The sequence below is a fragment of the Ambystoma mexicanum genome, chromosome 11 (genome assembly GCF_040938575.1).
Source record: "Ambystoma mexicanum isolate Mex_15411 chromosome 11, UKY_AmexF1_1, whole genome shotgun sequence".
In the NCBI taxonomy this organism is placed as follows: domain Eukaryota; kingdom Metazoa; phylum Chordata; class Amphibia; order Caudata; family Ambystomatidae; genus Ambystoma; species Ambystoma mexicanum.
The window spans coordinates 977,422,662-977,439,326 of NC_090934.1; the positions used below are offsets into that span (position 1 = coordinate 977,422,662).

A 16,665-nucleotide genomic window follows, 5' to 3' on the forward strand; every position below is an offset into this window, starting at 1 on the left:
ACGAGCCTGTGCCCATAAGTTGAGAAAGTAGCTGGCGTGCCTACCACACGGAGTACGAGACTGTGAGCACCTCCGGAGCGCTGCTACGAACAGTGAAGCCCTGGCTGAGGATAGTGCGGCGCAGCGGGACAGCCGTGCATTGCCAGACCCCGCGGCGTTGCTCCATCAAGCAGGAGATCTCGAGTGCGAGTGCGCTAGCTTTGCAGCGGGGAATGCCTGAGTGGGGGGTGCCTGACACTGGGGCAGGGAAAGACGCTGACCGTGCGAGACCACCCCGGTGTGGGAGCGACGCCTGGAGAGCCGTCAGACTCCCCACCCCCTCACAACCCACCCGGGCGATACAAAGAGAAACTCGGAGAGGGCCGAGATGAACACCCGCGGTGCCCCGACAGTACTGGGGCCATTCATCAGAGCAGGGCATACGACGGCCTAGGAGGAAGGGCAAAGTATGAGAAAGCAGCGCCCCAAAGAGACAGAGATCTCGCCTGGGCCCACAGCCGACTACATCCAGGCGCCCGCGTGCTCCGCCATCAGCCTCAGGGAATTGGTGCACGCCCTCTAGGGCATTCCCACAGTGGACCGACAGCAGAGGTGGCTGGAGAGCGGTGCCCGACTGAATCACCGTATAACATAGAGGTGAGAACACTCTGTATATATTAATAACAAGGATTCCCGGAGGGGGAGATCATTATAACTGCTAAACAACCAGCAGCCACAGATGAGGGGATATCTCATATCATAGGACCAGGGGTCCCCTCCTTCATCTTGCGCAGCGGCTACACCAAGCGATTACTTTCAACAGGCGCCACTCCTGGAAACAAATTCACTAACTGCCTGGGGAAGGCTAAAACCTACACAGCGAGCTACCTGAATGCAACAGACCCGCCCAGGGTGAAAACTGTCCCATATACAAACTGCCTAAGCTATAAAGAAGGTGGGCTCTTGGGGAATCCCTCACAAAAATCTCACTCGGCCTCCTGCGTCCTCCTCAACCCAGCTGCCAGGCTCCGTATTGCGCATTTATGTCTAAATCGAGGGCGAAGACTCCAGCGTAGTCCCCCCCCCTCAAAGAAAACAAGGCAGAAATCTAAGTCAGCTCTGGAGCTCTGGGGCGCACAGAAAGACTCCAACTCCAAGTCAGAGGAGTCCCCCCCCCCCACCTCCCCGATCAGCCGCAACCCATCTCAGAACAACATGGAGGAGGGCGTGATGAGTAAAGAGGACATACGAAACTGCTTCAAGGAGCTACAGTCACAACAGCTCAGTACAAGAACAATTCAAAATCCTCAGGGGCGAAATGAAACCGACTATTCAAGAAATCAAGCAGGAGGTAGCTAAATTGGAGGGGAGGACAGACATCATGGACAGGAAGCTCCAGCAGGTGGAGGAGGACTCCCTGAAATCGGATGAAACCCTGGATAGGATAGCCCAAACAACCATGTACCTGGAGCAGCAGTGTGAGGACCTGGAAAACAGGTCAAGAAGATCTAATATTAGGATTAAAAACCTGCCGGAACCCATAGAAGACGCAGACCTGATGACGACAGTGACGCAGTTGTTCGCCGAGGTCCTGGCTGACAACATGGAACCAAGGGTGGGGATTGATGGGCTCCACAGGGTGGGCCCCAGTAGAGCGGCTGAACCAGGAATGAGACCCCGGGATGTACTAGCAGCTGTAACCTCATACAAAAGGAGCAGATACTCCGGAAGGCCAGGCATGCCCCCCCCCTGATGAGAGTAAACGGCCAGGAGGTACATCTATATCAAGACCTAGCTCAGTCCACTCTTCTTAAGAGACAGAGGATGGGTCCAGTGGTCCGCGACTTGACGTCAGTCCAGGTGAAATACAAGTGGACGTTTCCTTTCGGCCTCCTGTTCACCTGGGAAGGGGCCCAGCACAGGATCACAACCTGTGAATAAGGTGAAAAGGATTCTGGGATTACTGAGTGGAGCGGAGACTACACAACCCAAGCCCCAGAGGAGGATCTGGGGCCCGAATCAGCAGGACGGCTGGACGACAGCGCAAAAGAAAGGCAGAGAGAGGAGCATCAAAAAGAGCATGCAGCAGTCCGAGTTCCCACCCCCTCACCCCCCAAGATTGGAATAAGCAAAATAGTCATGCCTCAAAGATTAGACTGTGGGAAGACAGTGGCGGACTCGTCCCCAAAGGACGTCAGCAGGCCGGGGAGAAGAGTTAAAAAGACACAACTGGAATCTACAGTTGGGTGGTAGGACTCCCCACAAAGGGTTAATGAGGGGAAGTATGGACCGGGAGCTCTGGACAATCCGTAACAGGGCAAGTAGTAACCCGGCTCCGACCTCATGGGATCAAGGAGGAAAAAAAACGGGTGGGCATACAGGGATGGAAATGCAGGACGGCATACAAGCATGGCAACAAATATAACAAATGGAAACAAAGTCGACAAACATCGCTCGGTCTACGAATTAACCGTGGACTGGACGAATATAGCTCTAGTGATGGTACTCTCGCAGAATGTCAGGGGCATGAATACCCCTATGAAGAGGGCCAAACTGGAAAGACAAGCCTGGAAACGGAAAGCGGACATTCTATTGTATCAAGAGACTCACATAAAAAGAAGTGAGAAAGCCCAGATACGAGTAAAAGGGGCGAAACACATCTTTCAGTCAAATGCAGAGGGTAAGAGGGCAGGGGTCCTTATTTCCGTGAAGGACACACTGAAGGTGTCAATAAGTCATAAAGGGACGAGGGTATCAATCCCCTCTCCTGAACCACAGAAGCCGAATAGATCGACCCTCCCACCGTGGTTGGCACAGGTACCTGAATATTAACAAAATACAGGAGACCACGTGGGAGCCAATGGGGGTAAGACAGAGTTAGGGAAAGGGGATGGAATGACAAAGGAAAGGTAGGGTAAAGAAACATGCACCTCTAACAAAGCCAAAAAACGAATAATACCTTACACCTGAAAACCTGCTTCTGCCTCCCTATCATATAACTTCTACTCCGCACACTAAACCTGTCATGTTCATGCCCGTCACACATAGCATATCCAGATGATTGCATATTCATAAGACTCACAAAGCACTGAACATACAAAGGTTAGAGGTCATAACTTGACTAACACAACACCAACAACCCGCTCCTACTACACAGAATGGCATAAGCAAAATGGCACAAACAAGGGAATTCCTTGTAATGACATAAACATAGGCACATGGCCCTAATGGGCAAGCAGAAGCCACGACACATGAAACATAATACAATACATGTAATATGAAGCTTTCTCAATAACCCTCCTGCATGATATCTGGCAATGAACTGGCCTCTAGAGTTCATTTAACTACTCAATGGTGAACCAGTCCTTTCTTTGGTCCTAGCAGAGAATACATGTTTGTAACGCCCTGAAGGCGTCACTCAACATTCCCTGAATATCCAAATATGAGTGAGAGGCCTCAGTGCTTCATTTTTGCACACACCCAAAACCACCAGCAATTCAGCGTATTACATATGCAATGTTTGTTTTGTTAGGCAACACTTAACTGAATGCTCGAACGCCTCATGAGGCCATCCGAGCCTGAAGACATGCAGCAAAGTTGAGCCTGGTCGCCTCTAATCACCGCCGCGACCCAGGCTGTAACATCTTAGTATATAACGGGCACAGTTTCAGGGAAAGGGAGAAAGCAGCACTTAACTGAGTGCTCGGATGCTTCGCGAGGCAATCCGAGCCTGAAGTAATAACGCGATGCGCCTGGCCGCCTCCTTTGTCACCACCGCGACCCAGGCATTCTCCAGCACGGCTCCCGTAAGGATCTCTGGAGCCCCAATGGCAAAGTCACCCTGTGCCGTCCTCCAACGTGCCCCCAACCTCACCGCCTAGACCGCCTGTCGGTCCGCCGCCGCCCCTGCTCCATAACATCAATCAACTGCACCGGAGCGCTGGTGGTTATAAGCCTGCCTCTGGATTGCCTGCAGCTAGTAAACGGCGCGCAGGCTGAACTACATCATATCACATTGCCTACTGGGAAATCAAGTTTTTAACCCCTCACATCAACCTTGCACGCCTTTTCCGATCCAAACCCTTAATTATGACAGAAGGTTCAGATCCAGGACCACAGAGCTGACAAGGAAGGGAGATATGTTTTCCTGAACGTCACTCTAGAAGGGAGACGCGTGACCCGGGCATCCGTTTACGCCCCGAATGTGGGACAAGAATCCTTCATACTAGACATGCTGGGAGCATTTGAGGAGTTTGCGACAGGAGATGTTATACTAGGGGGAGACTTGAACATAGCATGGAACCCCACTCGTGATAGGAGCACCAAAACCAATAGTGATTCGAAAGCCCCCGATGGGGCACTGAGGAAAGCATTTGAAACTCTCTCCCTCCACGACATATGGCGGGCGAAGAACACGGATAGGCAAGGCTTCACGCATTACTCCCACATATATAACATGCTCTCGAGAATAGACTACATATATGGGCATCTACGGATCTGATAGGGCCTAACTCCACCTCCTTGGTTTTTCCCATCTCCTTCTCAGACCATGCCCCAATTGTAGCATCTATAGCTGTCAGGAACAGGGGAGGTCATGTGTCGTCCCGGAGATTCCCGACCGAACTACTGCAAGATAAAGCAATACAAGAAATTCAAGGAAAAATAGATACCTACTTCACCGAAAACGACACAGGGGAGACCCCGCAGGGGATCGTGTGGGATGCCTTCAAGGCGGTCCTGAGAGGTGAATTGATAGCTCTGGAAGCTAGTAGAGACAAGCAAATGGTGCAGTGGGAACAGGACCTGGAGATTCAACTGCGAGAGGCACAGAAAGAGGCGGCGGATAACCCTAGTAGAGCCAAGAAGCGCGGGCCATGCAACACATTCAGGGTGAACTGGAACTCCTCCAGACACGGAAAGTAGAAAAGTCACTGCTGAGGACAAAACAAAGGTATTACATACTAGCCAACAAAGCGGACAAGCTACTCGCCCGACAACTCCGAGAGACAGTTCGCGAGAGGACAATTCTCCTGCTAACGGACTCCAATGGTAACCTCAAAACTACGGATGGCGAAATGGGCGAGATCATGAGAACCTTCTTCGAAGACCTATATCGCACTGGCGATCCAAACGAGGGAGAGCAGAAGAAATTTCTCCAGAATGTAACCCTGCCCCAATTATCGGGGGAAGCCTGGGAGACATTAGATCAAGATATCCAACCGGAGGAAGTATTACAGGCCATCAAACAACTTCCAAAGAACAAAGCGCCGGGACCAGACGGTTACACTGAGGCTTTCTATAAAAAATTCCAAATATCGCTGGTATCCAAACTTACGGCGCTCTTCAATACCTGTAAGTTTCAGGGAAACATCACACCCTCCATGAACAAGGCAAAACTAGTATTATTCCCAAAGCCAGGTAAACACCCGACCCTCCCAGGATCGTACCGACCAATTGCCCTGATAAACCTGGATGCAAAACTCTTTACCAAAATCCTCGCCAACAGACTGACTGAGCACTAAACCTCCCTGGTGGACGCAGACCAGGCAGGTTTCGTCCCTATAAGACAAACAGCGGACAACACAAGGAGAGATTGCCACCTAACAGAAAAGGCAGAACGCACAAACACCAGAGCAATATTAGTCGCGTTGGACTCCGAAAAAGCATTCGACCGTGTCAAATGGACACAGCTCTTTCACATGATGGAATGCATGGGATTTGGGGAATCCTACATGCGGATGATACATTCCAACTATAGAAACCCTACAATGAGAATCTCAATTAACGGCTTCCCGTCTCAAGCTGTCACCCAGACGAGAGGAACAAAACGGGGATGCCCACTTTCCCCTCTCCTATATGCCCTACTTCTAGAGCCCCTTTCAGCGAGGATACGTCTACGGCACCAGGTCAAGGGAATTCAGATGGGGGGACTGGAACATAAAGCTCTGGCTTTCGCCGACGATATGCTGTTAACCCTAACAGAACCAACCAAATCCTTACCCAAGCTTATGCATGAACTGGAGGCTTTTGGAGCCATATCAGGCCTCAAAATAAATAAAAACAAGTCGGAGATACATTTGACAGCCGACCCATCTGTGATTGCGGTCTGGCCCAGGCGCAGGATATGAAACTGGCACAGAATAGCATAGCGTATCTTCGAATTAAAATGACCTCCTCAATAACGCAGCTTTACGCGGCAAATTTCCCGAACCTACTTACCCAGGTGCAAAAACTTCTGGCAAGGTGGTCTTCCCCTCTCCACCTCATGGTGGGGAAGGATTACGGCAGTCAAGATGACAATTCTCCCGGAGGTCCTTTATTACTTCCAGGCTCTTCCGATAAGGCTCCCCAAGTCCTTATTTAGGTCGCTAAACAGGATGACTTCTGCATATGTGTGGCAGCATAAGAAACCAAGGGTAGCAATGACTACGTTGACAGCGCAGGTGGGTGAGGGCGGACTGGCATTTCCTCACTTCAAGAGGTACTACGAAGCAGCACAACTGCGGGTGATCAAGGAATGGGTGGCAGGCTCCCTGCAGCACAAGTCGACGAAACAGGATATAGCAGTAGCAGCAGCTCTGCTCTCAAACCTTCTTTGGTCCCACAAGAAACAGACATCTGAACACTAAAATAAGCGAGATTATGAGTGCATCCCTTAACGCGTGCGATTCAGCAGTAAAAAGGGGAAACGTGACAACACATCCATCCCCCTTCACGCATTGTTTGGAAACCCTGACTTTCTGCCGGGGATGGACCCTAATGCATACACTACCTGGAAACAAGCAGGCTGCACAAAGATTTGTGACATATACAAAGCCCAGTCACTTAGATCCTTCAGAGAATGTGTCCAGGAACTACGAGTAGCAAGGACGGAAAATTATCAACATGCACAACTAACCCACTGGCTTTCATCCTGGCCAACGGGGAGGCGGTAACAAGGGACCTCACGAAATTTGAAACCTACATGACAACAGACTCAGGTACTCGTAGACTAATATCAAATTTATATACACACTTGAAAGTGCAACGGGAGGAAGTCCAATGGAGATATATGAAGAAGTGGGAGGGAACATTGGGGGACTCAATATTGCGGCCCTACTGGGAGGAGGCATGGCGAAATATCTCCAAACTGACCAGATCAATTGATCTGAGGGAGATGTGGCAAAAGGTCTTATTGCAATGGCACCTGACGCCAGAGAGATTAAAAGTAATATACCCCAGCACAGATGGACAATTTTGGTGAGGCTGTCGCACCAGCAAGGAGACTGGAAGCACATATGGAGGTCATGTCCAGTCATTGCAAGTTTCTGCAACGAAGTCAAGGCCCAAGTGGGGAAAATGGTCCAAGGGGTTGAAACTTTAGAGGAAGGGGTATGGCTTGCTGGACTTTGCAACCCAAAACAAAAAACATACACCAGGCCACAACGAAACGTGATCATGGTCCTTGTGATAGCTGCATGGCTAACAATAGCTCAGTATTGGAAACAGCGGGCGTCTCCAACAAAACTCCAATGGCTCAGGAAAGTTTGGCAATTTATTACTATGGAGTGGATGACCTACAAAATACAGGGTATCCCTGAAGACTTCCAAGTGATTTGGGGCCCCATCCTCCAATATTTGCAGAGGGACTATATGCTGCAGTGGTGCCCTCACAGAATTCGTATCCTGAATGTTTTGAATCTCCGAACTGTTCCGAGCACCTGTGACCACGTGCCCTGCCACTGTCGTCTTGAGTTCCGAGGAGGAGAGAGGAGGAGAGAGGGGGAGAGGGGGAGGGGGGGAGAGAGGGAGAAAGGGAGAGCAATTGTTTGACGTTGAAGAATGTTTTATATGTTAAAAATAATAAAGATCTTTTTTTAAAAAATGCAGGACGAGCTATGCATTGGCTATGCACCGGCTGAGGCAGATCACTGCAGGGCATAAACATTGGATGAAGTAGTGGAGGTTGAAGCACCTGGAAGAGGGGCTGATCTGCCCCCAACACCAAGCAGACACTCCTGCCACACACCCCAAGTAGTGGAGCTGTGGTTATCTTACCTATGTTGCCATGCACTCATCCATTGCTAGAGGATTTGAAGCTGGAGCTCTCGCATCTCGCCCCAGTTACAAAAGGGCCTGTGGTCAGCTGGTCTACTGTGGCTTCTCCTGGCATCCAGATTATTGCTAAACATGATAAAACGACTGAAGATCAATCCCATACGTCATGGTGCTCCAATGGTTTGGGATCCGTGTGAAGCATGTCTGATGCTGACCAGAGCAAGACTTCCAGTAGGCTTGGAGGCCGAAAACACAAAGAATGTTCTGATGTGCCCAGTACATTTCCGGGGGAAACACTTTGCCTAGGTGTCACATAAGTAATTAAAATAAATGTTACTAGCCCATTAAAGATAGCACCCACTCCGCCTAAGGCCACAACTCTGCGCAAGACTGCCTCTGATGTCTAAGCGTCCAAATATCCTCTCTGGGCTTGACCTGCAGACATTTTACCCCATAGCTGAGCCTATTTTACGCACACATTTATAGAATGTTTATCATATGTCTTGAAAAATACCATCTAATTTTTGTATTCTGATGTGTATTTTTTCATGTTGGCCAATTTGAAGTCATCACTGTGCTCTAGTTTCCAGTGATGCCATCAGTGCACTATTGGCTGCACTGTGGGAGAGTGTCTGAGTTGAGGTGGTGTTGTCCAACACTACCTGAATTGCAAACGTTTCATTGCATTATAGTTTCACGTTAATGTCACTTCAACTAAAGTTGATTAACTGAATTTCAAGGGTTTTGCTATATTGTACTTCACCTGTATACTGTAGTACTAAACATTTCATGTTTCTAAACTGCAACTCATGACATTTTCTTTCTCCCATGCCCCAATGGCCATGTCCTTCAGGGAGTAAAAAATGTGCATGCTAATTACTATGTTTTGGCAGACTTATTAATTAGTGTGTGTTTGGTTTCTTTTGTTCCCGCATGATTTTCCAGTGAGAGAATCTTGCGGGACAGTATTGTTTTCCTGTCTATAGCTAAATTACCTTTTGCGCGACATCACAGATACGACCACTACACACATACACTCGGGCTTCTCAGAAATAGAGCCACCTACTGTCCTCTTAAAAATATTTAAATCACATTTTTTTTCCAGCGACGAAGTTCCAAACTTCATTGACTTCTCACATCAACATTACGGTTCTCTAAACATATTGCAAGCACATATTTTTTTCTTGCAAAAAGATGAAAATGAAATGAACGAAATTGTCTTCCCTAGCTCTTTGCAAAACTCTCAAACTAGCCAGTTGTTTGTTTTACCATTACCCCATACTCCACGAACGTGAACATGCCCTCTCCCCTTTCTAATATTATTTTAAGCATGTTTGTCTTTCTGTTCACGTCGGGATTCTCACGCGAATGTCTTGCATTGGTAAAAAGAAATATGGGGAATCGGAGTTTGGTGTCGTAGCTTCCAACAATTGCTGAATTTCAAAAGTTTTATTGCGTTAAGCGATAACCTTAGTCACTTCAACTAAAGGTTTTTTCACTTAATTATTTCCAAATAATCGGAACCAGTTCCACCATTTACATTTCCAAGAACTATTTAATGTTTACTTGCTTTTTGGAACATAGAAACATTGCTTGAATACTTGATCAGAGTTTAAAGTCTGATGTCTACATTTGGGTAGAATGCATCAATGAATCATGGTTCTTTGTACGTTTTATATTTCCTGAGCTTCACCAGCATGAAAGCATCTAACTTATTTTTTGTTTCTTTTCTTTTTGCATACAGGATAAAGTTGATGGATTTGTTCCTGCTCATTTTGTTGGTTGGTATATTAAGGTGTGTATCTTTGTTTAGAATGATCAAAGGTTTTTAATTCTCAGTATCTAAATGTTGCTAAATAATGCATTTAGTCTAAGGTATGAGCAGTATGATGTTCTGCCCTCTCCTTTTACCAATTTTAGGGACATAAACATCCTTGTTTTGAAAACTGATGAAGCTGCCCCACCAAAAGGCAGCATGTGTACCACAAAAATAAAATGAGCACTGTTTAAATTTTCTGCTGTAATAAAAATAAAATGGGAAGCTGGTAAGTACCCACTCTGCGTGACAGTTGATTTTCTTTGGTGGCTATCCTTGATCTCCACAATGGACTCTGTGGTAGGTTAGGAGAAAGATCAAGTGATGACATTCTTATGGATATTTTATTTAAATAATATGTGAAAAGGCCTCACTATCCCTATTCTATGGATTACCCTACCTAACAAAACTAACAAAGGTGTGCGTCGTCTGTCGTAAAGTCCAAAGTAAATAGTCTGTCCTCTGTCCAAAGCTAAGCTATGCTGACTCTACCACTAGGACAAAATAACAGAAAGGCCAGGCGAATGACTCCCTTCTCCTGGTAGGCTTCCCCAGCCTCAGTATAAGATTCTTAAATAGTCTTTGGCTATTTCTCGTAATTGCTTTTTCAGTTCCTTTAAGGGATTTGCCCACGTCTTTGGTTTCCCCCTTTCTGGGTTTTGAAACCTTCTCCTCCTTGGTGTTCTTGGCATTTGATTTGGTCCTTTTTTTTTACTTTTCTCAAGTGTCTTTTAAAGTTTCTCCTCCGATATCTCTGAAGCAATACAATTCCTATTTCTGTGATTTATAATCTCTGTAATTCTAAGGTTTGTTATCTTCTCACTAGTTTGATTCTCTCTCGTATCACTGAGACGAGTAGGATAGGTGTTGTAATAAGTCTCACTCTCTGTGCGTTTTCTTGTAGTACTGGGACTATTAGGGTGCATCCCTAAATATGTTTGTCTTACTTTGTTTCTGTATCACTGGGACAAGTAGGATGTGTCCTGTACTGTACTTCACTCTGTTCTCTCTTGTACTACTGAGACGAGTATGATGGATCCTGTGATATATTTTGCTCTCTCGGTTCTGCCTTGTACCACTGGAACGAAGGGAATGAGTTCTGTGATGCATTTCACTTTCATTACTGGGACAAGTATGATGCAGGTACTAATTATTCATGTGTTCCCTACCGGGCCGCCCGCCTTCTCAGTTGCATTTTTTCCCACAGGTTGACTTCACCAGGCCTGCCTTCAGGATAAGGGATCTCGCCTTGTTTGTTCAGGACGGCTTCTGCTTGCACTCAGTGTCTTTCTGCTTCTTCTCTGCGGTTACGCTGGGCCAGCCTTTCAGTTGTCTCAGCGTTGTTGCTAGACTGCCCAGTCCACTTCTCATGGGTCATGCCACCACCCGCAACTGGTTCTCTTTCGGGGTTCCCTTCCCCTGCTTTCCGCTGCCTTAAGATCCTTTTGTCTCTTGTACATGCCAGCTGGTTGCTTCCTCCCTGTGCAGGATCTTCCCAGTCACAATCAACTTCCACCAGGCTGCTGATTTGAAACTCCTGGGTTTCACTTCTTTCTGACAGTGGTCCTCCTTCCCTTTTTGTTATATTTCTGGATCCTCCCCAGCGAAGAACTATAGTCCTTTTTCGTTTCTAGTTGAGCACTCCTCATTACTCGCTCATTCCTCCTTGTCACAGTATTGTTGGTTTGCAACCATTGATCAGTCATTATTACTCACTCTTTCTTCACAGTGGTTTTACTATATATTCCTTCAGATGGGATCTTGGCGCTTATGGTACTTTAGCAAACAGTGGCTTGATCTGCATAGTCTTAAGCCTTGATGTTACTTTGGTCCAAGAGAAAGGACCTTAGGGATTTCCTCTGTGTAACGGGGGTCCTTGTCCCCCAAGAGGGAAGTCGCTTCCTGCGAGATCCCGCTTGCCGCCACCCCTAGGCGTAATGCTGCGTAGCGGGCTCACCTCTTTAGCCTCCCAAGGAAAGGCTTCCCCCGGGCAGAAGTGATTGAATCCCGCGATTCATCACAGCTCTTAACGGCCACATGCTCTATAAATAGTGCTTGCCACCATGATCACTCTACGTATGCACAACCACGTGCAAGTCCCTTTTCTGAACTTGCATGCATCTGTAACATATTCCAAATCCTTTATTGGGACAACAGAATGACATCCCGCTTCTAGGTCTGCTCCTATTAACAAGGGATTAGCTTTGGTGGCTGATGTTTCCAACAAGCACAAATGTGTTTGTCCCATGACTGAACTGTGCCAATGTCTGTACAAACCCTTTATAAGAATCAATGTGCTCACGTACCCGCTGACAGTCAATTTTCCTGCCTCAGAGCTTTGGGTCAATAAGGTGATAAGGGTGTGAGGAGAAGTAGACCATGGTGCCTCCCTGATGAAGAGTTTGTTTTCCATTGTTGCTGCTTTGGAGGAGAGGAGCGTTGCAGTGCGCCTGCATCTCTCTATTTAACTTAATTACTGACTACTATAGGATGCCAATATCCACCGCTACCGAGGACCCTAGTATGCCTGTGCCACCCACTTTCACATCAAGTAACACGGCTCCACCCCTACGGAGCAAGATCAGACATTCTCCCAGGTACTGATAACAATCATTCCCTCCTCAACTTGTGCCTGGATTTCCGAAGAAACTCATTGGGACAAGCAAAGGGAACACTCAATTCCTCTGTTAACCTGAATACACTACTGGCTCCCGTTTATCTGATACCCCGGATCTGGATCAATTGCTATCATATTCTCAATTTAGTGATGACGATTCTGATGAAGAAACCATAGTGTCAGACAGCTCAACCCTGCAGAGCCCACCCAGGGAGGCAAACCCCTCCTCCCCCACTCCCAGAATGCGATACTGGCCTTTATTGAGGCACTTTTCATACTTTGCTCCACTGTGGCAGTGGAACAACAGGAGCTTAAATATGTACTGGGGAGGGTTGTGGACATTATCATGCATACTCGTAAGGAAAACAAACTGGTGGAGAATTGACAGAGGTGGTCTGTCCCCCACCCAGCCCAGCAACAAAAAAAGGGGCTGGCCCTCCTGATACATTGCCGACTATCGACCTTACAACGCCACCGTTGGCTATGAACCAGATCAACAAAAATGCTAGCGCTGCCATTGGAGTCAGCCTGTCCACCGCCCATAACATGTCACTCACAATTGCCAAAAACATGTAACAAATGACGGAGAAATAGCCGACACACAAATGAGACTACAGGCCGCAAAGCACGCAGGCGGCAAAATGGTGGACTCAAACACATCGCTTGCGGCTGGGAAAATGCCACCAATTGGCAGGAAATCTACAGAAGCCTTGGCCCATCCATCGGCCGCGACTGCCAACTTGCCTGAGAAAGCATCCATTCCTGGCACAGTACCACCGCGTTGCACCATTGTTCGGTTCCAGAGCGCGACAACAGGGCTCACCAGAACCAATTCTATCCAAGAGGATGGCACATCTAGAGAGGTCCCGTTACATGCACCCCTAGACAGATGGCTGAAAAAGAATGGCCCTGCAAAAACTGCAACACAAATGCGCTACAGGACTTTGTGACAAATGGGTCTACTAAATGCATTGCGCTCGACTCTTTCTCTGTTTAATCCAGACAACGGAGCAACAACACTTGACGCCAATGTGTCCACCAGGCAACATGGCCACACAACCTTGCTGGAAAATTCATGCGTGCCAAATACCACTGCCAAACCACGCAAGATGCCACCCACAAAAAATAAAAACATGAACACCTACATTACCTCTCAAACGATAGCAGGTCACAAAGGATTCAATGCCTGCCCTGTCAGCAACACGACTCATAACGATGAGAGACCAGCAATTAATTTCAATACACCCTATCAGATAGAAGCACCACTTAGGAGGCTCTGAAGGAATTCAAATGACTATGCTGATCTACCTCTGGGAAAATGGGTAAAACTTGGAGAAATAAATCACAGTGCATCAAGTCCATTTATGAACCGTGGATTTATTATGAACCTATTCCAGAATATACCTGCCCTCAGAAACATCCAAAGCGAAGATATTGCACATATGGAACTCCCGAAAGCCAACAGCCCCACAAACTGGGCTGTTCTGTAACTTGCCTCACCTGCTGTGTCAACCTTGCTGAGCACTTACCACCTGGCTTTGAGGAAAGTGGGCTTCAAGCTAACGGTATGCCGAAAGCTATCTACATATGCCCACATAGAGGAAGCAGTGCCGAAATACATATCTGGCCCCCCATCAACTAAACCCTAGGGCCCTCATGCCAATGAAAGGTCTAGTTTATTGGCTACTTTGTCCACTGTAACACCCAACGCTGCCACACGTAAGGTTGTTGACAAATTGATCCCTGATACGTTACTTTGACCTTCCACAAACACATGTGGCTTGTCACTGTTGTTGACTAGTGATGATTTTCTTTTGCGGGAGACTTGTATGTCAGACGCTTTTGTCATTGACGGATATAGTATCGTACGTAAACCTGCTATAGGTGGCCTTAGGGGGCGTTTGAAAGGAGGCCTGGCCATTGGTGCTAGATCCATCTGTACATTAACCACTTTTTTTTTACAGGCACCGATTTTCCCTATTTATTACCCACTATCATTCATGCCCCGGATTTTGAGACCATCATACATTACTGAGATCCACTGGGGACTGAAGTATCACGATCTCAGAGAAGGAAAGTGGATACCATTCTACATCATTGGTTTGAACTGTATCCCACTGGGCATGTTATGGTTGCTGGGGATTTTAACGAGACCATTGAGTATGAATTATACAATGAGGAACAGATAGATCATGAAACGTGTATGGTCACCCAAAACAAACCTGTCCCATAAACAGACACAAAACATCAGGTTGGGGAAAATGCTTGAAAGCCCACAAACTAATCTGTCTCAAAACCAAGGGGGCAGGTGGTGCACCATTACAAACAACTTGGTCTAATGGTAAATTGCACTCTTGTTTGGATTGCGTATTCATAAACCACTGACTTTGGTATCTCTGTAGGGAAATGTCATATGTTTCTAATACACCCAGTGATAGCAAGCTTCTGAGTTGAACATACAGTTCGGAAGTAACATGCTGTTACGCTCACCTGGCTCCCACAGAGGCGTCGATCTGAACTGGACAGCTGCGGTCTCCACCAATGTGATGCGTAGGGCCGAGATGACGGACTGGACTGGCCCACCTAGCTTTGTTTGCTTGGCCTGTAGGAATATTCTTCTGCAAATGGAGAAAGGGAATTAACCACCCGAGGAGTTGAGTGTAAATCCCCCAACCCCCCGCTGTTCTCCCCACGGATCACCTTTGATGTCCCCTCTTATAGTCTCACCTGATGGTTTGAAAAGATGAGCTCTCCATCTTGCATTAAGCGCAGGGGCGCGTTGATAACCAGTTGCTTCACTGGCTCGAAGGAATTGGTGAATTCCAGAAAAATAGTGACTCTGAAAAGTATGTCGTTCGTAAGCGTTCAAATGCCTGACTTTCACTCTTGTCCGATTCCTTGCAGATTGCAGCTTTACCCTAGTGAAGAGTTCCTCGTGGCAACCGGTAATATTCTGGTAAGGATTTGTATTTCTCAAACACTTCGATAAATAATGTCAATATGTAACCTGTTGCTTTCTCCCTTATTCAGGCACTGAGAGAAAGTATGAAGTCTCGGGGAATAATACCTCCGGCGGTTAAATCAGGTAAGTCTAATGTGGTGAGGAGGGTTCCCCTTGATAGTCCATTTGTTTCACATTGCTGTCCTTTTGTTTCCCCTTAGGGGCCGTGGTTCGGCGAAGATGCAGTGGAAGCTGCGCCGACCCGTGAAGAGGAATAGTACCCGCGGTGGTAAATTCAGGTAAGTCTATGGGGGGGTTACTAATATTCCTCTGTGTATTCCCTTGGCTCACCTTGCTGTTCTTGTCTACTCCGTAGGTGCCGGAATGCGGCGGGAACATGCAGGAGGATGCGGTGGAATGTGAGGATGCTGCGAAGGCCGGTGAGTTCAGCGCGGCGCTGCAGCAGGCGAGGCGACGCGCATAAAATAACTTTTCTTCCTGCTCGAAGGCGCGATGGATCGGGAATTCAGGTAAGGATCAAAGGTATTGCTCTTGTTCTAACCTTTTCTCCTTCTTTCTCCCTTTTTCTAGGAGCTCCAAACTCGAGGGGGGCGTGGCAGAAGACTGGATGCAGACTTGCAGGCACGGTGAGCGTTACGGTGCTGGATGCAGAATAACACGAAGTATGTGCTGCTCTTTGGGCGTGGTTTAAATAGCCTCCAAAGTAGTCCCAGGTAAGTATTCCTCCCCAGCCCCGCCCGAGTAAAAAATAGTCCCTAGGTAAAATAGTCCCATCCAAGCCTCATTTGGCTTGGAGCTCTTGCAGCATGGTCTGCATCAGGTAAGTTCTACTCTGAGCCTGGCGCCTATGGCACCAGGACTGACTCTCCATATGAGCCTGGCGCCATAGGCGCCAGGACCACACCCAAACAGCCCCTAGCAGGCGTTTTTGGGCTTGCCCAAAATAACTTGATGCCTTCTTCCGGGGTTGCTGGACCTGGTCTGGATCCCCGGGGGTAGGCATCATGACACATGCCACCCTAGAGAGATGCATAAAAGCCCAGCAATCCGAGGTAAACAACCATGGCACCAATGCAAATATGATAAGATTGGATGCATATGCACTATTGGGGCACGAATGGATGGTTAATTTGCTGGCATATTACAACTGGGATATGAGTAAGGCCATGGCACTGCTCCTAGCCTCTCAAAAATTACAATGTAGAACCACCTCTAGGAAGCGCTCAGCACGGGGTCCGTTTGACATGGCGATCC

At 47.6% G+C, this 16,665-nt stretch overlaps 1 protein-coding gene across 1 annotated transcript in view; it reads left to right on the forward strand.

Moving 5' to 3' along the window:
- PTDSS2 (phosphatidylserine synthase 2) overlaps positions 1-16,665 on the forward strand; it is a 1,317,303-nt gene that overhangs the window by 472,568 nt on the left and 828,070 nt on the right. The window contains exon 6 of the mRNA XM_069624133.1: positions 9,761-9,811. Within this exon, the coding sequence (XP_069480234.1) occupies positions 9,761-9,811 (51 nt within the window). The remainder of the gene's footprint in view (positions 1-9,760; positions 9,812-16,665) is intronic.